Consider the following 22,573-nt stretch of genomic DNA (forward strand, 5'->3'; position numbering starts at 1 on the left):
GGAAAGCATGGGAATCTGAAGGGGACGGTGGCAACTCATGCTATGGAACGTTGTTGCTTAAATATATACATATAAAATCGAAAAGGCATTTATCAGTGAGGTCACCAGCTTTATTCTTAAAGGACATGCAGGGATGTTGGACCATGCTGTCACCCCTTCTTTACGTTACGTGCTATATATCTGTAGAGAGCTTCAAGCCTTCAAATCCCAATTCAATTGGCACAGTACAGAAGCTCCCCACAACACCTGCTACGCCGACGTTGCAGATTGCGAGCGCTGTTGTTGATCGACTATGTGTTCAGAATGCCTGAGGGAATGTCGCATCATCTGAAGGGAAGATTTTAGTTCGGTACTCAAGTTTGGAGGTGACAGAAGAGAGTGAGCACACAGGGCCTTTTCTTGCATGGAGCTTCATGCTCGAAGCTCTGCGTGCTCACTTCCTCTCTGTCACCTCTCATCTCACTTCACAGGAGTGAGGTAAACTCTGTCGTTATGAACTCCCTCTGCACTCCCTTCTTTCACTAAGTTAGTTCGAAATCAAGCTCATTCTGCAGTTTTATTGGACAAATGATAAGTAAATGTGGTCTATGCATGATGCGTCTATCTCTCTTACTGTCTCTGTCTGCCTCCCTGAGAGGGTGCTACCCTCTGGACGGATTGAATTAAGTTCGGTACTCAAGTTTGGCTGAGGGATTGCGTTGAGTCCCTCCCTTACCCCCCTCATGTCTGCCTCTCTTTCTTCTCATCTCTCTTTAATTTATTAAATTAAACATTGTATCCGATAAAGAGAAAGATAAATAGAAAAATCAAGACTCGAATTATAAATACCAAAGTAAATTTAGTATCTAGAAGATGAGAAGAAATTAAGAAAAAAGTATATTAAGAAGTATGGGTTGACAAGACTAATGTTGGTAGTTGTGATTCAATTTGCATACATGTTATATGTAAATATAAATTTTGACTAATTACAACAACTCTAACAATGCTGGCACTTAATATATCTTTTTATTTTATCCGCGTGTGTATGCAGGATGGGACTGCCACCCTCTTAATTGGGCCGGCTTTCGGCCAGCCTATTAACCCGATATTAATCGACCCATCTGATCCGACTTCACCCGGACCATTAATCTTTTAGCCAGCAGGCTGCTTTTTCCTTTCATTTTTTTGGTGATATTTCAAAAAGGTACCTCTTCTAAAATGGAAACTTTTATGCTCTCTTGATCACCTTGTGGTCGATTATGCTTGATAATAGCCTAGTAGCAACAGTACATGATATGCTCCCTTTTCACATACACCATTACTTTATGTCTGTAAAATAGTCATTATTCTTATTCCAAAAACAATATTTTAAGAAATGAAAGCAACAATATATATATATATAGACAGAGAGAGAAAGACAACTCTAGTTTATTCAAAGTTGTCCAATCATCTAATCAGACTATCCATCTCATGTGCATGGATGGTTAACAGAAAAACTTGAAGAAAAAAAGTGAAAAATGATACTAGATAAAGTAAATGTCATCTTTTTTTTTTCTTTTTTTGAACTGTTCATCATGATAGATCAAAAGGTCATAATTAGATGGTTGAGTGGCTCCAAAAAACTAGAGTCACCATTCAATATATATATATATATATATATATATGTATATAAAGAGTGCGCAAAAACTCTTAGTTAAAATTACCCCAAAAAAAGAAAGAAAAAAAAGGAAAAGTTGTTTGTATATATTGACTTTTGTGCTTAGAGACATGAATGCCTTGTAACTAATAGTTTCATTTCTTGTAGGTATATATCACAATGATTGATTTGATTTTTATGATCTCTTAGACCTGCTTGATTGCCCCGATAAACCAATTAATGGGTTTGACATAGAGAAGGGGATGAGTATGAATAACAAAAGACAAGGATACAACTGGTGTGCAAGTTCACATTAGATTGCTTATGTATTGTACACCTTTGTTATGATTTAACCAATAATAAGTTCTAATGTTTAACTGTTTCAATCCAAATTAATTAGGCTAATTCTCTTATTAATCTCTAAGAAACCATTCAATTCCCGGAACATTTTTAATATCTCTTTGAAGAAACTCCAAATTTTGGTGCAATATCAGCAAGATGCTGCCACTTCTAGCTGGATCGTCAAACAAACTACTGAAAGTTTTTCAATTGAAGGCCTGCCAAAGTATGGAAAAAGATGAGGATATTTTTTTGTCAATTTAAAAATAAATAAATAGCACCAAATGCCAAATAAAAGGAATAAATTGTGAATATCTTATCATATATTTTCTCTCAAGATATTCCTCGTGGATAGGAATGCCTCACAAGTTCAATGTCTCCATTCTGATCATGTTGATAGGGTGATCCACAATACTACTAAAACTCAAAACTTTCAATCTTATAATTCGGAATGAGACATCTGCAAGTATTTTGGCTGTCATTCATAAATTTGTCCGGGCTTGGTTTCAAATTAAATGTTTGGAAATTTTCATTTTTTCAAATATATCTAAAATTAATCGATATTTTCTCATCAATGGCTTATTTTTAGCCGTTATTGTCAGTGGATGTGCTTCTTCCGGTTTCGTTCCTTGTCCGGAAGATGGTCTAATGTGGATAACAGGAAAAGATCTTAAGGGGCAGGTCTCTATTCGGCGTTTTCAGGAACGTACTGTGCTTAAATTGAAATATTTGAACGGCTCTTTATATGTGCCAAATATTTGTGGTGGCTGTGGAAGCTTTGATCCAACGGTCACTCCCAAGCCACACTAACGTGGATGAACACAGAGGCACAGGAATAGCCGAATAGACACGCAGGTCCGGGCAACTCCTCTCGCAGTGCTGAAGCTAGCTCCCCTCCATTGCTTCCTGGATGCCAGGGACCATCTTAGTCACAGGTCAGGAATCTCTCTCTCTCTCTCTCTCGTTCTCTCTCTCTCTTCCCCCATTGTGTGGACTTTCTCTCTCTAAAACAGTGCTTCCTTCTCGTTTATGTGACAAGTTCTGGAATTGATGGAGGTGCAGCTTCCATCTGCATCAACTTGTAAGTCTGAAGGCTAATCCCTACGTTTCCTGCACTTCTTCCGCCTTTAGCCTTTTCACCTCACTATAATCTTGTTGTCTTTTGCCGATCTTTTCTCCTTGTGTTTGTAGCATCATCACCGGGAGAAGCAAATACGGTGTTGGTGAAGGGTACATATCTGCTAGTTCATTCTTTCAGTTTCTGTTTCTCTATTGCTTATTTCTCTGTTTTAAATTGGGTGCCTTTGCCTCTTCCTTTCACTTGACGGGCAATGTATTTCTTGGGGGTCTGATGTGCTCTTGTTGGTGTACAGTTTCTCATGGAAAGAGAGAATACAGAACGGAGCCTCATTATGCAGAAGGAAACAGGCGTGGCATAGTTTGGGAATCATCAGATTTCTCGTTGTAAGTAATGCTGGAGAAGAACAGAGAAGAAAAGTGTTGTCTCGCAATCATCTTTTTTTGGTAAAGTTGAAATGCTGTATATTCTTCAATCCAACATACTGTGTGCTTTTATTTTCAGCCCGGTGTTTAGTCTCCGCGACAATTTGACTATTTCTGTTCTTGATTGCGATGAGAATGAAATTGGTCGAGCTGGTAATTGTCTTTACTGCTGCGATTGGCATATATATATCTTGAAACGTTGCATAGATTACTGATTTTGGTTTCGGGCCATCTGCTTTTCAGATATTAGAAGCCATTCTATAATAGAAAAGGGGTTGTGGGACGACATGTTCCCACTCAAGGGTGGTGGCTCAGTGCACCTCAAGCTGCAATTCGTCTTGTCTGATGCGGAGCAACAGAGAATTCGGGCCATGGAACGTATACTTCACCTGAATTGTGCATTATGTTATTTCTGTGAATAGTTTGTTCAACAATAAGCTGATATGCGTTATTTCTTCTTCTCTTGTGCATATATGTGGCAGAGAGCTGCTGCATTGAAGAAGAAAGAAGAGGGAACCCTTAAGGAAAGTCTGCCCGAAGTTTGTGTTGAGAAGGTTCCAAGTGTTGACCATGAAACTTTCAGTTTAGCACCCGGTGTAATATCAAGTCCTCAGAATTTTGTTTTGGAATCACCTTCTCTACCATCTGACCAGGTAGTCTTTTGGTTTTGCAGTTACTTAATGCTTGTTAGTCTCTAGGGGATCTGTTCAAATTGAATGAAAGTGATTGAGATCATGTTGGTACAACAGAACAGGATGCTCATCAAAAATCCTATCGCCTCTCAAATACTTAAAAAAGTTACGTATCTATGATCTTCAATAGCACTAGGTTTTTCGCCTGATAAATTTAGAGGAGAATATTATGGTCTGTGTTGCTTTGTCTGTAAGCGTCCGATGACCTTTCCAAGCCAGTCATTTTTAATCGGCTCTCCTCATCCGTGTGGTCTTTCCGTTCACAGCGAACTTTCTTCAAATTTGGTTTTCCTTTTTCATTTTTGTAAATTAATTACAAATATCCTTGTTGATATATTTGCTCCAATGATGAGTTATACACCACCAGATTTCTATACGATTTGCCAGAATAGACTAAGTTTCATAGACAAAGTATGATACTAATATGAGGCAGTGTAGTTGAGATAATTCAGTTCACAACACAATTTCATTGACCTGATACAAGCGACATTTTTGTGCATGGTTGGTGTTCTCAAAAAATTTCTTTAATATTTGTTCTTAAACTGCAGTCGTCAAGCTCAACAACTCCGCCGTTGTCCTCCGATGTCAAGAACTGTGAAGATAATGTAGCTGGCTACTTGTCTAAGCATGAAGAACCATATCGTGTTGCCTCCGAGATGGATAAGCCTCAGTCGTCTAAGCCAGAGGTTACTCCAAAAGGAAAGCTGAGAAAGGTCAAAGAAATGATACAAGCTTTCGAGAGCACTACATCGACGGTAAGTAAGTCTTATGTTTTGACTGTTGCTGGTGTTGAACTGGTTCTAAGTTATGCACATGCCAACTGCAGGAAAAAAAACGTGCAAAACTTTCAAGATTGGAGACAAAGTTCCACATGGCTGAGGCAGATTCACATGCACAATATTCATGGAAAGTAGAAAGCAGAATAAAGGAGTCAAGCATGATCCAGAAGGATTCAGGAGCTTTACATAAAGTTGATGTACCAAAGCATTACACTACAGACAAACACAGCAACTTCGGAACTGAAACTGGAAATGAAGAAACAAAGTTCCATATGGCGCAAGCATTGAGAAATGGTAGAGATACACATTGTTTTCAAGATTTTGTAGAAATGGAAGATGGACGCAAGAAATCAAATCAAGAGCCGAGTGAGAAAGAACATGCAAAACTAACTAAAACATTTAGTTTCATTGAAGCATCATCAGTTCTGCAAAACCCTCTTAAAAAAGAGAGTTCTTTTACTAGATCAAAATCAGCCAGCGAGTTCAAATCTAGTAAAGTGGATGTCCATGTTAATGTTACGGGAGGCTATTCACCTGAAAAATTACTTCCCTTTGATGTACTTCTGCAGGAGAAAGTTCCCTTAAGATCAACTTCAACTCATGATGCTGAAACTGAAGGTTCAAATCAAGAACCTTTGCCAGCTAAAATATTGGAAATTGGGTCTTTAATCTGTGGCAAGCCACAACTGACCATCAATGAGAGTAGAAGTTACAAGGGTGACACTCTGCTTCAATCAACTAATTTGTGCGATGCTAAATCTGTAGGTGCCAAAGTTGTTTTACGGAATGGTGAAGACGTACCTCAGTTCACAGTAGATGATGAAACTGGACAGGTTGCTCATTTGGGACTTTGCAGTCACCAGTGCATAAATAATGGCCAAATGGTTGAGAGTGTGGGGAGTTTACCTTTCTATTGGTTTCCAAATAAGTATCAGGAATCACTTGCAATGCATCCTCAAGTGGAGCACCGAGTCTCTGAGAGTCTTACAGATTACATCACTTGTGGTGAGATGAGATACCTGTGCCTAACAGCTGGAAATGAACAAGTGAAGAATCTGGCAGAGATCTATAGAACTTCAGAAAATTGCACATTGCAGAAAAAATCAGATGGAACTCAAGCAGCCAATAAGGTAATGATGTCTGTACGCTAGTTTGCTTATGCATGTCTTGTGGATATCCTTAGGGTTGTCTTCAGGAAACGCAACTTCTATATATGATTTCCAACTAGGGGTTTCAAATCCACAAGGAAAACAGATATTTTCATATATATGTATATATATTGCAATACTTGGAGAGATTTATCATTTATGTGCTTGTGCATAAGAATTTAAAGATAGATTATATTGAAGTATAATCTTCCCTCTTTATATTTATTGCACAGGGTTTCATCGAGAACATTAAAGATTCTTCTTGTCAGAAAAAAACATGTCCTGATAATTTGATGGGCGCACTATATTTGCTGGATGGATTCCTCAAACAGGTCTGACTAATTGACGTTTGATCTGATTTAAGATGTATGTTTTGGTTAGCCTTCCTTTTTTCAGTCTTAACAAATTTGCACACCATTGTTCTTCAGTTTCACTCACTAGATAATTTTGATTTGACAATTAAGGCTGTTTAATTTCTTGCAGTAACACATGTACGACAAGCCACCATCTTTGTTCACCTTCATCAGCACTGTCCACTTTTAACATAAAAGCAGTGATTAAGAGTTTCAATCACAGTTTTCTTTTGTCCTGTCGCAGACTATAGGAGTTGCAATGGTAGTGGCTTGTGGAACACTCTTTTTTAACATTGGAAGAAAGACAAGGTAGCCTGTCAGAAAACCGTTCTCTGTAACAGTGAAGGGATGCCAAAATTTTGTTGTTTACGTTTTTATGCTCAAGACATAGAGGCTGTGTTCTTGGAGCAGCATGAGTGTGTGCATCTACGTCCATCATTCACCGAAAGTTCAATCAGAATCTTCAGAAAGAGAGTGTTGTTAATCCACATCTCCGCTGAACTGATAGATCCAACATTCAGTTGCAGATCCAATGTCAATCTACTCAAATATTTGAGACATGAGCTTAAAAGTCAACTTTACTTGCACTACTTCAGATCCTACTCTGCGGTACTTCATTTGACTGATTGGTGCAAGTGATCATAGATGCCACCGATCGTGGCATAAGCGCCAGTAGCTTGTTGCAGAATTTGCTATGATCTTCAAATTGTTGAGTTGAAAAATCAAAATGGAGATCTTACTGTTTCACGAACGTGTAATTATCAATGGCTGTACAGAGAGCCTATTTGTATAATTGTGTGGTAAACTATTAATGTCGATGTAACTTCTTATTCTGTACCTCGAGTTACATACATATTTATGCAATATTCTCTTTCTTTGTCCTTTTATTACACCAAAAGAAAACCACCACCATCACCAGGGCTGCACATCGGCTGACTTAGATAACTACCAGGGTGTGCTACTTTCACCTGGAGCGTACTTCACCTTAAATTCTTGGAAGGAAAGTTCAACTTCAAAGTTTTCTCCTCGAACTTTCTTCTTTCAATTTTAAAAAATGGCCGGGCAAAACAATATTGGTTAAAAAGGTTGGTGTTCGGTTCAGGACTCGCAGCGAAATGATCCCCCCATGAGAGTTTTTCCTGTTGCAGGATTGAAAGTGACAGTGACACCCTTCGTTCTTGGATGGATTTGGAGCACCGAAAATATTGCAAAACCCAATGGTCCTGGATCTCAACCGTTCACGTCTTGATCCGGAGGTCTTCATCCTCATTCTTGCTTAATGTAAGTGGGTCAAATTAGACTTGGATCCGATACGATGTGCTCTGATTGGCTCCCAGTTTGCAGAAAGTTCCTTATTCGGTTCTAAATCTGCATTTTAATCAGATATCAGAGCCTTATACTACGAGTCCGCAACAGTGAACCGGACACGACTAAACAAATCGGGTCGGATAAGATTATACTATCTGAATGCTGCTACCAAGCGGTCTCTCCCATTCATAGCCATGGCGACGGGGGGGAGTGGCGAACTGCTTCTGCTGCAAATTGAGAGAGCGTGAGGGAGGGAGAGAGAGATGGTGTGTGCGTTCGGTGGTCTGCTGGGACTGCAGCCGTCGCTTCATGTCGGTCGGCCTTTGGCCTCTTGGAGACTGGGCGACGATGAGCTCCTCCTCGCCACCACCAGGTCGTCGAAGGGGACGAAGGCCGCGACCACCTCAACTCTCAACTCCCCAACCACTGTTTCTCCTTCTCCTCTTCCACCATCCAAAACCAGTGCGCTACCAACCAAGAACCTGCCTCCCCAGAAGGCGGTCGCTAACAAGGTCAAAATGGACTATGCCTTGCAGATGTTTCTGCTGACGCCTAATGGCACCTCTTCTTCCCACGCTGCTGTTGCTGCTGCTGCTGTCAGCCAACAAGGTCTTTCTATTTCTATTTTTTCTGAATTATCTCTCTATTAAGCATGTCTGTGGAGTTTTAGTCCTGAATTATCTCTCTATTAAGCCTGTGAAATTTTTGTCATGAGTTGTCTCTCTATTAAGTCTGTCTGTGCTGTCTAAGAAATTTTTTCCTGACTTACCTCTCTATTAAGACTGTCTGTGTTCTCCGAGGCGATAAATCGCCTAGAAGATATTACATGTTTCTTTGCTAAATTTTTTAAGGGAATAATCCCTCTAAATAAGGTGAAACTTTCAGCTTAGAGTGAAATTTTAATCCTGAGTTATCTCTTCATTAACTATGTGTGTTGTCTGAGGGGATAACTCACCTAAAGATATCATGGTAGTCAATCCTTTTGGAGGCCTTTATGTTGTGGGGAGTATGAATATCGTGTCACAAAAGGGGCGCCACTTCGTCAGAAGCTTCACTATCCCTGGCATATAAGTTGCTGATACATTTTTTTCCGGAGCAAATTCTGCCGTCAACCATTAGTTATCGAAACATATCAAAGATTCATTTTGTTAACTGAAATGTCGGGTAAAATAAAATATATGACTTGCGAATGCTACAATTTGGCTTCTTAGAGCATTTTGTGCACTGTCCATGTTGATATTCCATTTTTAAGGATGTCTCTGTGGCCCGTTTCTTCTAAGGAATTGTCTAAGTTATGTTTCATGTCATATGAGAGCATACACTTAGAAAAAGGAAAACAGCTGTTCTGGACGTTAGCATCAATGACTAATTTATTACATACTGTTTTTGGCACAACATGCGCACATCTGCATAAACAAAATGTTGTTCAGGACTTCGTGGTGAACATTTGCTTGTGCTTTTCTTTGGAATTAGTTCCCTTCATACTTTTGTAATTTTTTTTTTTCTTTTTTCACTTAGGCCGCTACTTCTTTCTTGTTAGCAGAGCAGTCGGAGAATTTGTACTTAGGATATGAGACGTGGTTGCCAGTGGCTCCAAAAGTCAAAAACAAGAAGCCTAGAACCATATACAATGCAGAGTCCCTTGCATATCTTGGCGATTGCATCTATGAGGTGTGTTCAATTTCAATTTTGTAGATATCTTGTTGAAATACACTTTTGTGTGTTTAATAGAGAAAGCTTATGTCTAATTCTTATGTATACTTCGGACTTTGCTGCTCTCCTGTAGCTTGGAAACTGTTGGCCTCCTTGTGTTTCTCTTATTGATGTTTTAGTCTTCCAATTGCTATTGCTTTGCTATGTATATAATTTCCTTTTGTACAAGAAACTGTTCCTTATATTGCTCATGTTTGATTTTCTCAATCATCAGAGGCTAGATCCCTGATTTACTTATGCCTTATTCATTTTGTCCATTTTTTAATAATTTATTCCATAATCTTTTTTTTTTTTTTTGCATTGGTTATTTTCGAGTTAACAAAGAGGTTCCAGGCTTATTGTTTGGCTGCCTATTTCATCACCTGAAACACAAACACTTGCTCATCTGATGATAGTTAATGGAATCCACAATCAAGAAAATCTTAATATAGGTTTGTGGTTCTGGGAAACTGAATCTACAAAAATTTGCTATAAAAAATGCTATTTCTTCAAATGTATTTGACCTTTCATGTACCAATTTGAAGCTTAGAGCTTTTTTCAGTTTTATATGTAATTATGTAGTTAGTCTCTCATTCAGTATTGTGAGGAATGGACACATCGACTATATTGTCTTTTTCTTGGAACCAGTGAGATATGTAATTTGAAGGGTCCTGTTATTCTATGATCATAGTAAATTAATTCTATTGAGTCCCCGATCTTATTATACATGTTTTGCAACTTTAATGAGTGAGTTCTTATTGATAACGTACCTGTTTATATTCTTATATCTTTCTGATGAAGGATGCAGTTGTATGCTCGGCGCCACTTCTTGTTCCCACCTTTAGCTCTTGATGAATATAACAGTCGCGTGATGGCAGTGGTGCGCTGTGAGACACAGGTACATAAACAGGGAATTGCCGTGCCAATAAACGCATTATTTGTTCAAATTTGATAAATTTGTATTGCAAGTGCAGGGAATGTTTTTGCTTGCAAGTTTCATTTTGACATTTTTTGAAGGCCAAGCTTGAAATTGTTAGTTGTGTAGTTTTACTGGCTTGTTTTGTTAAAGGCTCTTGACTTGTAACTGTATCTTGGTCTATGTTGTCATTTAAAATTTCATTTTTTTATGCAACTTCTTTTCTGGCAACACTAGATTCTCTAATTGTTGTTCGGACCCTTGTCTAAATGTGTGCAATGCTTCAAATGGAAGTTTTAGAAATACACGTTTTTTTATTTCTTCTAGTTAAACTGCAATTGAACCGATCAGTGGTGAATGGTGTCTCAATGCATACTTGCATACATAGGATTGTCACTAACCATGTTCCTAAAAGAAATCATTGTTATCGTATGATGACTCAACATTCATTTAGACATGGTATATTGTAGTTAAACCATTTCCCAATTTATGAATCCTTTTGAGATGATTTTAGCAGCCAACTTTAGTTCATTTGAGATAGCCAATTTAGTCAATTTGTTTGCAATTGTCTTTTGTACGGCATGGTCATTTTGATTGACATTTTCTTCTATGAAGAACACTGTTGTTTCTGCCCTGCTTGTATGATTTTATCAAACATACAGCAATGTATACAAGAGCATGGTATATCATATTAGGTCTTTTGTATCGATATCTAGCTTCTTAGAGGATTTTGGTTTTAACTTACATGAATTAATAGCTTTAATAGCTGCCCTATGTAGATGAGGGAAGTCTTTCTGAGTGCTTATTTTCATATCCTTTAATTATCTGCTGATCACCTGATACTGAGTATATTTTTCCTTGAATTCTAATCATTATTGTATCATTTATTCAGGACATGTTATTGAAGAAACTCCTGAAGGATGGCTTCTTAACTGATGATGAACGGTAATATTGTGTGCGAGATAACTGGTTGTATTTCAGGATGGTACTGAATGGTTGCTAGTTTTAGCATGGTGATTTATCTTGATTAAGAGGATAAAGAGAATATTGAGGAATTTTCTTGTCAATCAACTATCTTTGCATTTCCGTTTGATATTTCATTCCTTATCATGACAAAGGAAAATATAGGGGTCCAGGACCAAGCGCTCGCTGGGTAAAGATTGCCTAGTTCAATTTCTTTTCTGGATTGGCCTGGTGAAAAGTGAAAACACTATTGATTTTTTTGTAGCTAGAAGTAATCTGAACTGTGGCACTGTCTATACTTGCACCATAAATGTTCTCATGTTAGTGAAATATCAAAAAGCTGTATAAGTTGTGTACTCCAGGATATGGTTTTCTGCTATTGAAAAAGAAAACTGATTGCAGTCAATGCTAGTCTTTGTTGGAAACCAGTTTGTTTTTTATCAGACAATCCTGCTTTTGCAATTTGTTTGTTCCATCATTTTGTTATTTTAGCCTTTGTCACAATAAGTTTCTGTCTTTGGCATTTTTTATATGATATACTCTTTCAGATAACAGTAAATATATTTTCTCTTGGGTGCTAGATGTGGCTAGTCTTTGTTGGAAACCAGTTTGTTTTTTATCAGACAATCCTGCTTTTGCAATTTGTTTGTTCCATCATTTTGTTATTTTAGCCTTTGTCACAATAAGTTTCTGTCTTTGGCATTTTTTATATGATATACTCTTTAGATAACAGTAAATATATTTTCTCTTTGGTGCTAGATGTGTCTTAAAATATGATGCTCATTTTGTACTTGGGTACAGGGATGTTGTTCGATGGGGGAAAAATGTACAGTCTGGAAAAACAAAGGCTATAAAACGTGTTGGTGTATCAACCTACAAGAGGGCGTCATCACTTGAAACCCTTGTTAGTTCCTTTACCATCTTGTCTGTATTATATATATTGTGTATTCTTATCTTGGAACCATGATTTTCTTTTGTTGAAGGACAGTTAATGTTGTTTATGCATCTTTTGTGCAATATTATAGCGGTATGTGAAATTAAATGCATCATTATTTTGTCATCATGAAAAACTTGAGTGTTGCTTTTTATGTTTTGAGGGCCTTCCCTCGAGACCTAGGTGTGAAGCTGATCTTGCAAATGTGTGTTTTGTTTGTAATATTTTTCGTGGAGAATGTGTGTCTCCAATAACTTTTCTTGGATTTTTATGCTGGTTGTGGTTAATGTAAGTCATCATCGCGTTACTCACAATTTTTTTGTCAGGGTTTATATGTTACAGGTGATACTTCATAAGGTTGGCACTGGTAATCTGAATGCTCTGAAATAGTAAGGAAGCATTTATGGCCATCTTATGGCCGGGTATTTAGTTGTAGAACCTGGGTTTGAACTATCTTGTTTCTTCTGGTCGTATATATGTATGTATGAAGTAGTTCTTGCTTTCCAATCATCAGATCATTATTGTCCTTGTATGCTACTGGGGTTTTGTCATTATATGATATTGTTCTTGGTAGGGGTAGAAAATAATCATTGCATCTTCTTCTGAAAATCCTCACTGAACAACTTTTATCTTCCAAATTGTATTATTCTTGTGGCTTATTGATGCAAGATGGAAGCATAATCAAATCATGTAATGGACCTAATTAGATTTTTTAGTACTTGTTAAAATAGATCCAGATCCGAAATCCATCCCTTTCTCTATATAAAGGGACGTGGGTCATTTTGTAAGTGGTGGTGAAGAAGTTAAAGAAATGAAGTGTTTTCTTAGTTTTCTTCTGTCGTTCTTGTTCTTTGTTTGTTTTGCTTAGCTTTTAGTTAGTTTAAGCATAGTTTTTAGTTTAGTTGTGAGTGCAGTAAGACTAAGATTCCTTAATCTTAGTTTTTTTCTGCATCAATTGGTATCAGAGCGAGGATTTTACAACCATGAAAGACCAAACCTTGCTGCTGACAGTAGCAAGGCAGGAATCTGATTTATCTTGTCTAAGACAAGAAGTTGCTGCTTTTACGACAAGAGTGGATGCATTGGGAGTCTCTCTCGATAGATTAATGGATGAATTCAGAGAAATGTTCCGTCCAGCTCTGCAAAAGAGGCAAATCGTTCATAGACTTGCTATTACATATGTTAGTTGGGCCATGGGCGTTTCTGAAGCTGGAACTAGAACACGCGAGCAGTCATGGGATCCCTTAGAGAGAGACGTTGGGGCTTTGGGCGGAATCGATAATAAAAAATGTGCAACAACGGGGGGGATTTCTGCTGGAGCTCCATCGCTGGCAGGCATACCAAATCCGGCGTCTGGGCTCCCCACCGAAGCTCCCCTGATTTCAACCAGAGGAGATGGAAAATCTGTTGTGTCCTCTTCCCATCGTCAGGCAGAAGCCCCGATCTTCCTGGGCCTGCCCATCAGTGAGCAGATGAAAACTCCATGTCCGGCAAAGGGAGCATCGATGGCATCGGGTCCTTCCTGTGCACTGGAAGAAGTGCGGCAGACATCTCCAGCTGGTGGAGGTGCAAAGGACGTCGCCAGCAATCCTCCTCAACCAGTGGAGCAAAGTCTAGTGGCGCCATCGTCCGTCTGGCCGCCGCCCATCTCTCTTCTTTCCGCCGACGTCTGGGGTAGGGGGAGTCACCCGCCACCACCGTTCACCCACCATCGCTCAATCGAACAGACGTCCCCTCCAGCAGAAAACCTTGCCATCGGCGTGGGTATTCGGCCGATGGCGTGGCAGATGTCGGTGGTTTCTTCTCCCGGTGGGCATGGTGTGGGAACTGCAACCAGCAACGGCGACATCTTCACGTTTCAGCCTCCTGCCTTTGTGAAGGTCCTGGTTCCCCCGCCTCTCGAATGGGCACCGCCCATGGAATCGCAGCCTGCTGGCGGACTGGAGGTGACAGGTAGCCGTCGTCCGCCTCTTCTCCCATTCAGACAAGATGGGGCGGTGGCGGTGGGCACCGCTCTTCAGCCCTCTGGTTTGCCCCTTCCGCCCCTGTTTGAGGCGGAAAGGGGTAACCATGAGCAGCGCCTCTAGCTGCCGCTCGAGGCGCTCGTGGGCTTGGACCGGTTCCTTTTGGGACCGGTTCAAACCAAACCAGGTTTTGGACCCGGTTCAGGTCCATATCGCCCAATTCACGGGTACAAGAGTCCAGATTTGGATCCAAACTCGTTTTTTCCATCACTTGAGACTGAATTTGAATCAAGAATGCCTTTAGATCATATCCAAGCCTGTGTTTCTTCTCCAAGGCCACCACCTTAGTCGCCACCTTGATCATCTTCACGAGAAGTGAACAGATCACCAACTAGGGGAATGGTTGGTCCTTTTGTTCAACAGATCCAATTTTGGCAAGATGAAAGATTTAAACTCGTCGAGGGCGACTCTTCTCCAACTAGGGGAGTCTGATGCAAGTTGGAAGCATAATCAAATCATGTAATGGATCTAATTAGATTTTTTAGTACTTGTTAAAATAGACCCAGATCCGAAATCCATCCCTTTTTCTATATAAAGGGACGTGGGTCATTTTGTAAGTGGTGGTGAAGAAGTTAAAGAAATGAAGTGTTTTCTTAGTTTTCTTCTGCCGTTCTTGTTCTTTGTTTGTTTTGCTTAGCTTTTAGTTAGTTTAAGCATAGTTTTTAGTTTAGTTGATTCCTTAATCTTAGTTTTTTTCTGCATCAATTGGCATCAATTACTCCTCCTTTGATTCACGTTTCTCATCTCCCTGTTCTCCATTTTTCACTGTGATGCTTTTACAGATTGAAGTTAATACTCTATTTATGAAAAATAGAACATTGTGATTTCTCCACTGAAGGCATTTGCACTCTCTATAATTCATAGTCACAGACTTCCTTATATTGGATAGTTTGTCATTCTAATCTGCTTCGTTCGTCAGAAGCTGCAGTCCACATTATTTCCTGTTTCAATTGATGCATTTCCTTTAGCACTGAAATTACAATTATTTCATTTTGTAGATTGGATACCTGTATCTGACAAATGCAAAGCGCTTGGAGGAAATCATGTCGAACATGGGATTTTCTGCAGGTGCTTCTAGTAATATGATTGCACAGAAATGAGGGATATGTTTTGAGGAATCAACTCCAGTTTGAGGCCATATCACTAAAGACCTGCCTGAGATCTTGGATGCTTGTGGTATTGAACCTACTGTTCATTTTGCGATGAATGGAAGTTGGGACCTGCTTCTGGGGTTGCTGAGAGATCCTACACAACAGAAGCGTGCATGAGCAATCCAACCACATTTTTACCAATGAAGTTATGTATGAAATTGACATAAGATTTTCCACCAGAGAAATTCTAAATCGCTGTATATGTCCCTTTTAGAACATGTTCCTTTGAGGGCATCCGTTCCCTTCTGAGATTCAATCATCTGTGTTCGTGACTTTTTTCATGGTAATTTCAGAATTCAGATTAACATACATTAAGGCTGTTCGCCCCATCCAGACCTCTTCGTTATGTAGTTAGCACCTTCCGAGATCCTCAAAAGTCCCAAAATCTTCATCAGTTTGCCATCTAATGTTTTTGTGCATCCCTTTTCATTAGCATATACTGGGGATATGGCTTCTGTTTGATTAAGCAGGATGAGATCCCAAACTCGATCGAGGTAAACAGAAAAAAAAAAAAAAAAAAAAAAAAAAAAAAAAAAGCCATGCGGAAAAAATGTTTGGTTCGATTCTTTAAAAACCACGTTTTGCTTTTACTTGATTTGGTATTTAGTTAAACCCATTATACGCCACCGACTCATATTTTAAGCATATATGTCTCGTCCAAGTTCCAGTAGATGTTCCGAAGCCACTGCTTGAAATTTTGTGGGTGAAGGATCCTGCAACACTTTTTGCTTTTATCAAAGAAATCCTGAGATGCAAAATGTAAAAAATTATAAGTAGTCCAAAAAAGAGAAGGCAGTTCTTGACGTCATTATCTTGATAGGGACGTGATATAAATGTCGCAGAGTTTCAGGAATATTATATTTGCCATTTGAGGATCTCTTAATATAATTGCTATGATCTTTCAAAAGGAAAAGAGATGTAGAGATCTCTCTGTCTTGCTTTTTTGGCGTCCTATTGACAAAGTCTCAAAGAACTTTTCAAACCCAAGATTTGTATATGGCATATCATGCTCCAGAAGTTTCTGACCACCACCATACTGAATACATAAACTTCAGAGTCAATAAAATTTAAATCATAGCATAGATCCATCTGAAATCTTGTAACGCTAGTCACGAGCTGAGCATTAATGATCCTGTCAAGCATATTATCGTCCTCTTTATCATATTCCCTCTGATCTCATGGCCGCACGCTTCGATCAGCGTGGCCCACGAACGTGATATGCACAATCCATTTTCTAGGACTCGAAGTTTCGAAGACTTTGGAACATGACGCACTTGAGGATCTTATGATAACCAAACCATCATCAAACGTAGATTTTTAAAAAACAGAGAATCATATTGAAAGAGATGCGATCGAAGGTCGATTTGTTTTCCGATTGCGAACAATAAACCTTCGATCGTGAGTTTTATGTTTCTGGTTTTTTTTATGCCGAGTAGCAGCGATAAATGGGTGCCCTTCGTCGGCGCTCTAGAGAAGCGCAGGAGATAGCAACTCTTGAGTTGAAGTGAAAACTTGCTGGAGGTTACGTCCCCTGCCTTCATTCATGAACAGAACTATATACACAGTGAGCCTAAAAGTACAGATCTTCATAAGAAGGGCATCAAGAAAAAGGGTCTGACTCAGCCCTTCACAGCTTTACAAGCCACCAAGAAAAGCAACAAAAGCAAAAGACAAATCTATGCTGCCCACCTGACATGAAGATTAACAAAAAGTATCTTCAGAAATGCCCTTTGATGAAAAAGCCAAGGTCTATTCCAATCCTGTCAATCGGCCATTGCATCCGGCTGAATCACTTTTGCCAATTCCTTCGGCCTTCTTTGTCTAGTTCTTCTAACAAGGTCCTCATTAGAGAGAACCACGTGCACAATGTCACCGTTTTCTTTATGATATTTCAGGATATCTTCTAGGACCACCAACTCACCCTCAAACAACCACCCACCTGCAGATTGCCATCCCCACAGTTCAAGATCGTGCAGATTTTGCATTGGCAATGTTAATGAACAGCCTTCATCTGCTATCCTTCTTCTTGACCTCATATTATAGCTCAGTAGCAAGCCAAATTTTATAACGGTCTTCGGTACCACTTGGCCATTTAGTGCTGCCAGCAGGAAAGGGTTATCCTCGTGTAGGACTTTATTTTTATACCACCAAATGCGCCAGCAAGCTATTAGAAAGTCTATCTTCCAATACTTTAGTTTCCATTTGCCCTGAATCTTGGCTTTCATCCATTTCTTGAGTTCCGAGAGAGTGTCTCCGTATGGAATTTGACGGACCCCATATTTTTTAGTGATCCATCTCCAAACATCACGCACGTTGCTGCACCTGATGAGGACATGATTGTTACTCTCCTCATCCTTATCATAGAGAACACATCTATTGGCTGTTTGGATGTTTGATGATACAAACTCGTCCGGCATAAGATAAATATCTGGTTTTCCATCCTGCCATTCTTTTCTCTGATTTTAAGAACAACAGCATGCAAAGATCATGAGATGTTGGCGCTTCAAATAGAGGAAAACCAAGATGGTTAGAAGGCAGAAAACCCAAAAGGCCAAGCAATCAGATTACTGAGATCCACAGCTAAGCATCCGAGTGCTCTATCGATGATAAGTTCAGACTTCTCCTTCTTGACTTTTATGTCTGCTAAACTTTCTACGTCCTCAAAAACATTTTTAATGTTGAGAATGAGCTGTTAGCAAGATTACAGGGATTCCCTCCATCCTCTTGGAAGTCTTGGCAATCATGAGAACGTCATCCGCGGACATGACAGCCTGCAACTCTTGCTTAACTCTACGAATTTTGGGGATCTGATCTTTTTCGTTGCTGATGTTTTGCTTGAAAGGACCTGTCAAAAGCTTCCGTGATCGTTATAAACAAGTGTGGGGACATTGGGTCCCCTTGCTGAAGACCTCGTTTCCTTATAAATCTCTGTCCTAATTTGCTTGAAAGGACCTGTCAAAAACTTCCATGATCGTTGTAGATAAGTGTGGGGGCATTAGGTCCGCTTGCTGAAGACCTCGTTTCCATGTAAATGTCTGTCCTAATCGGCCATTAGTCAGATAATTCTTAGTTATCACCTCACGTTTCTTGTCATCAAGAAGTGGAACCTGTTTCGCCTTGGAAAAAGACGAAACCTTGATGACAAAATCATCTAGTCTATGTCAAAACTTGATTTTATGAAAAATGAGCTTTTCTAATGAGTTTTGAAAAGATGGTTGATTTGTTTGTATGGAATCTATGGATGACACATCCAAAACCTAATTTCTATAGGAGAGATAGTGTTTTGTTCTTCTCTGTAGTAGTCAAGAGAGTCTATTTTTCTTTTGATTTGGTTTTTCTTCTCTTCTTTTTATTTTTCATTTATTATTTTTTGTTATATTCAGCTCCCCATATTAGCGCCTTTGAATTGACGAAAGTAGAGGTATCAGAATGAGCCTTTAATATCTTATATTTTTGCAAATATGTGACTGTGAGAACAGGATTTGTTCTCTCGTACAAATTTTTCTTTTACAGATGCGCATTTGAAGACAATCGTGTGGAAATTGTACACCATGAGAGCATCAAATATTTTCTTCTTCGGTATATTCGCTCTGCTGCAATCTGTGGATGAAAAACCAAGTATGGTTTCTTTCTTATATTCATTAATGGCGACCACACAAATAGAAACGAAAAAAGGAAAAGTAAAATCCCACGGAAAGACTCTCTCAGCACGCTAAGAGCTGGTGCAACCAGCCAAAAAAAAAGAAAAATCTCAGAAGTCAGGCGAGAGCCCAAGGGCCGACCCTTCCACGGAAAACTCTAGGAGGAAAAGCCGGGGTGCGCCATGCTCTCTCTTCGTCTTCGTCTTCTTCTTCTTCCTCCTCTTCTTCCCATTCTTCTTCGACATCTTCCTCTTCTTCCTCGTCATCATCGGCTTCTTCTTCGCCAACTTGGTGGTCGAAAACGAACTCAGCGAGGGGGGACGGGGAGACACGAGGGGGACGGCCGGGGCGGCCGCGCCGGATGACGGGGCTGAACCATTTGCGGAGCATGTACTCGGGCCTCCTCCAAGGGGCCACGTGCATGCCCTCCCTCCTCAACGACTTCACCGCCGCATCGGAGACCACGGTGACCAGCCGGCGCAGCCGGTCCTGCCTCCCGACGAACACCTCCGGCAGGTTCCGCAGGATGGCAGCGTAGTGGCGGGTGCAGCGCGCCACCTCGAACTCGGACCTGAAATCGACGTCGATGATGATTCGGTTCTCCGGCGCTGCTGGCGTGCGCGGATACGCCTCGTCGATGACGACGTCTATGTACTCGTGTTGCCCTGTCATCGCCACGCCATAGTCAAAGGCGTCAGTTCTCCTGCTTCAAACTTCAAAGCTACCAGTCTTCATGAAAAAGAAACCAATCTTCCAAAAAAGTCTTTCTTTTTTCTTATTTTGCTTGATTAATTGGAATAATTATGTGGGGATCTTAGAGGTTTAGTTCTTCAAATAATTTATCCTTGTAAGAAGGAAAACAATTTTTTTTATTGGGGAGAACAGAAAAAGAAAAATATATTATGAGCAACTTTGACTCATAATTTTCTTCTCAATCTATGGTCGTGGTAAAGATTTGAAACAGAGTCAAGTAAACATGTGGGTTAGCTTGAGTTGCTTGTTAAGACCTTGTTTGAATGGTAAACGGACGAGTTTGACAAGATAAGTACGAATAATAAGTAGTTGCAAACAAGTACCATTGAACTTGAGTCAGTGAGAATTTGAAATCTAAATTTTCAGTACCACTTTGGTGTTGGAACTAAATAATGCATTTTAGTTACTAATTAGTTGTTTTAAATTGGTAGTATTGAATTTTCTTATTGTTGGTGGCTTTTGGGTTTCAAAAAACAAACATTTTAGTTTTTCCAGTTTGATTCAATTATCAAAACTTATTCGATTGGAAAATCAAATCTTCCACAATTTGTTTGTAAACAGCTTGCTTCAACTTGCAGGAAAGTGCTTACCAAACTTAAAATGAAGAAATGGTTCTTTCCCTTGGACGAAACCACTCAAGTTTACTAACCAATAGCTAACATCTTCCAACTATGTGCACATCACAAAAATTCACGTAATACAAACCGTTGAAAATTATTATTTTGAATATTTGTGGTCCAAATGATATTTTAAATGAGTAATTCAAAGTTGAGTAGATAAGCTTAGTTCTCCACCTTGAAGGCTATCTATGCCATTGAAAAAAACCCTACCTAGCTAAGCTCTTGAGGTTGACTCTACTCATTCTACAAAAACAACCAAACATTAAGTTGGTCTAGGCCGGGTCCTTTGACCAGAACCGGGCATTCACTGAGCTTATCCGCAGCATAGACGAAGTCAAGGCCACACCAAAAGATTGGTCCATCGACCAGACCCGACTACTTGAGCTGCCAAGTCGAGCGGACACAGTCAAGGCTCGAGCAAGGGCCACATGGGAGCAAGTGGGTCCGAATGGACGGAAAGAAAGATAGAGATCGACGAGGACGAACCAGGTGGGTAGCGGGGCGTCTGGTCCCACTTGGATGTACAGATCGACGCGTTGAACCCCAAGCTCCAAAGCCCATCCCTGACACGAGCCCTCACCTCCTGATCGCCATGACCGCCACCCTCCGGCTCGCCTCCGACCAACCTCCTCGTCTCTTCTAGCAGCTTCCTCTCCCGCCCGTCAGTGCAGCGCACGAGTTCCTGCATGGACAACAGATGATCAGGACATCCGCCTCTTAGCTCATCGACCCACCGATCGTTCGATCGATTCATCCGAATTTTGAGAAATATTGTTCCAAGTGAATTGGAAGTAGCAAAGCGGGAAAGCTCGGATCGATGTAAATTTTGATGGGTTCGACTCGTTTCGTTTCTGGGTTTTTGTTGCAGTACCTTGAGATTTTTCAGGGAGACGCCGGAATCGTTGTCGACGGCCACAGGTCTGGCTTTCCGCCGGTCGGTTCCGTCTATGAAATTGGCGACCATCCGGGAGAGAGCGATGCTGCCCAGTTCCGCGTCGGCATGGTCTCCAAAGGGCAGTCTTCCTTCATGCAGCCGCCTCAATCTCGTCCTTCCGACGGCCGATGATCTGAATGCCGTCGATGCGCTCCTCGTGGGAGCGGCTGGTATTTGAATCGCTTCCAGAATTGGTATGCAGAAGAAGACAAGAAAAACAAGTAATAGGGAAATCCTTCTTCCCTAATAATTAACCGATCGAAATAGAGAGTTGGTGGTTCTCAGAACTGATCAATCGGGATAATACGAAACAGAAAAGAAGGAAGAAGATGAGAAAAGGTTGGATGGTGGCAGACTATGTACATAACTTCAGTAGTTATGTACACAAGCAACCAAGAAGAAACCCGAGGGTTAAGAGCAGAGGAAGAAAGGAAAAATCTGAGTGAAGCAATCCATCAGAATGGTCCAAGAAATGGGTAGTTGAAGACGCCACGCCAAACAGAGACGGGGAGAAAGAGAGAAAGAAAGAAAAAGAAAAGAAGATGGAAATGAAGGGCCAAAGGAGGATCTGGTGTACGATCAGGCTTCCATTATTTATAGATTCTTCTTTAAATCGAAAGGAAGGAAGAGCCCACCAAATTCCTGCTCATTTGTGGGGCGTTTTTTTTGTCCTCGACAAGGACTCCAAGAGAGCGGTTCCGTGGTGGATATTCCCCATCGTCCGTCCTTTTCCTCTCTTTCCGGTCGGCTTTTTACGGCCAACGGTAAAGGCTTTCGCTTTATTGCTATTGGCCGAAAATTGTTAGGTCCTAATTAACTGCCCCAGTTTTACAACTAAATATCAAGTTTGTGCCATCGCATCGCATGGGTTCAATGGCATCACTGAACCTGATTCCGCTTTTTTTTAGACTTAGTTCTCCTTCGTTCATCAAGTGCACCGCATGGCTGGGCGTAGCAAATCTCTACTCGACTCACTTGTTTGGCATATCCGTGTTATAAATGTTTAACTAAGAAAGTGTACTTGTGTGTATGTTTTTGGAAAGTTCGCCTTCTGGGCTTACAATTGGCTTCGCCGTCGAGCCATGTTCACAAGAGTTGAGACAACTAGATGCATGGCGACGTCGCAACTGGGTGCTATATTTTGTCTAAATGCTAGGTTAATTAAGGGTAGAAATTTGGCTGTTATGGTTGTGTGAGACCAACCAGCA

At 40.2% G+C, this 22,573-nt stretch overlaps 3 protein-coding genes across 10 annotated transcripts; 2 read left to right on the forward strand and 1 right to left on the reverse strand.

Annotated features, from left to right (window-relative positions):
* Positions 1–2,748: 2,748 nt before the first annotated feature.
* Positions 2,749–7,316, forward strand: LOC116256830 (uncharacterized). Of its 7 annotated transcripts, none has more exons than XM_050078557.1 (12): positions 2,749–2,889; positions 2,994–3,035; positions 3,146–3,184; positions 3,328–3,418; positions 3,537–3,610; positions 3,701–3,835; positions 3,944–4,110; positions 4,698–4,904; positions 4,976–5,546; positions 5,694–6,058; positions 6,310–6,408; positions 6,674–7,316. In XM_050078557.1, the coding sequence occupies exons 1-12, from the start codon at positions 2,865–2,867 to the stop codon at positions 6,740–6,742; spliced, it is 1,884 nt and encodes a 627-aa protein (XP_049934514.1). In that variant the 5' UTR covers positions 2,749–2,864; the 3' UTR covers positions 6,743–7,316. The 7 variants fall into 7 exon arrangements, with proteins under 7 accessions (XP_049934514.1, XP_049934515.1, XP_049934511.1 ...); XM_050078558.1 differs by having other exon boundaries at positions 4,976–5,222; XM_050078554.1 differs by having other exon boundaries at positions 4,976–6,058; positions 6,310–6,442.
* Positions 7,317–7,915: 599 nt separating this feature from the next.
* LOC116256747 (uncharacterized) lies at positions 7,916–15,726 on the forward strand. Of its 2 annotated transcripts, none has more exons than XM_031633215.2 (6): positions 7,916–8,346; positions 9,281–9,408; positions 10,238–10,327; positions 11,238–11,290; positions 12,110–12,212; positions 15,265–15,726. In XM_031633215.2, exons 1-6 carry the CDS (start codon positions 8,001–8,003, stop codon positions 15,364–15,366), a joined length of 822 nt encoding a protein of 273 aa, XP_031489075.1. In that variant the 5' UTR covers positions 7,916–8,000; the 3' UTR covers positions 15,367–15,726. The 2 variants fall into 2 exon arrangements, with proteins under 2 accessions (XP_031489075.1, XP_031489077.1); XM_031633217.2 differs by lacking the exon at positions 15,265–15,726 and adding an exon at positions 12,569–12,742.
* Positions 15,727–18,977: 3,251 nt separating this feature from the next.
* Positions 18,978–21,958, reverse strand: LOC116255486 (uncharacterized). The gene is made up of 3 exons (XM_031631325.2): positions 21,303–21,958; positions 20,918–21,113; positions 18,978–19,723 (listed from the first exon to the last, which is right to left on the reverse strand). The coding sequence occupies exons 1-3, from the start codon at positions 21,393–21,395 to the stop codon at positions 19,176–19,178; spliced, it is 837 nt and encodes a 278-aa protein (XP_031487185.1). The 5' UTR covers positions 21,396–21,958; the 3' UTR covers positions 18,978–19,175.
* Positions 21,959–22,573: the final 615 nt, after the last annotated feature.

This window comes from Nymphaea colorata, chromosome 6 (assembly GCF_008831285.2).
Source record: "Nymphaea colorata isolate Beijing-Zhang1983 chromosome 6, ASM883128v2, whole genome shotgun sequence".
Classification (NCBI taxonomy): Eukaryota; Viridiplantae; Streptophyta; class Magnoliopsida; order Nymphaeales; family Nymphaeaceae; genus Nymphaea; species Nymphaea colorata.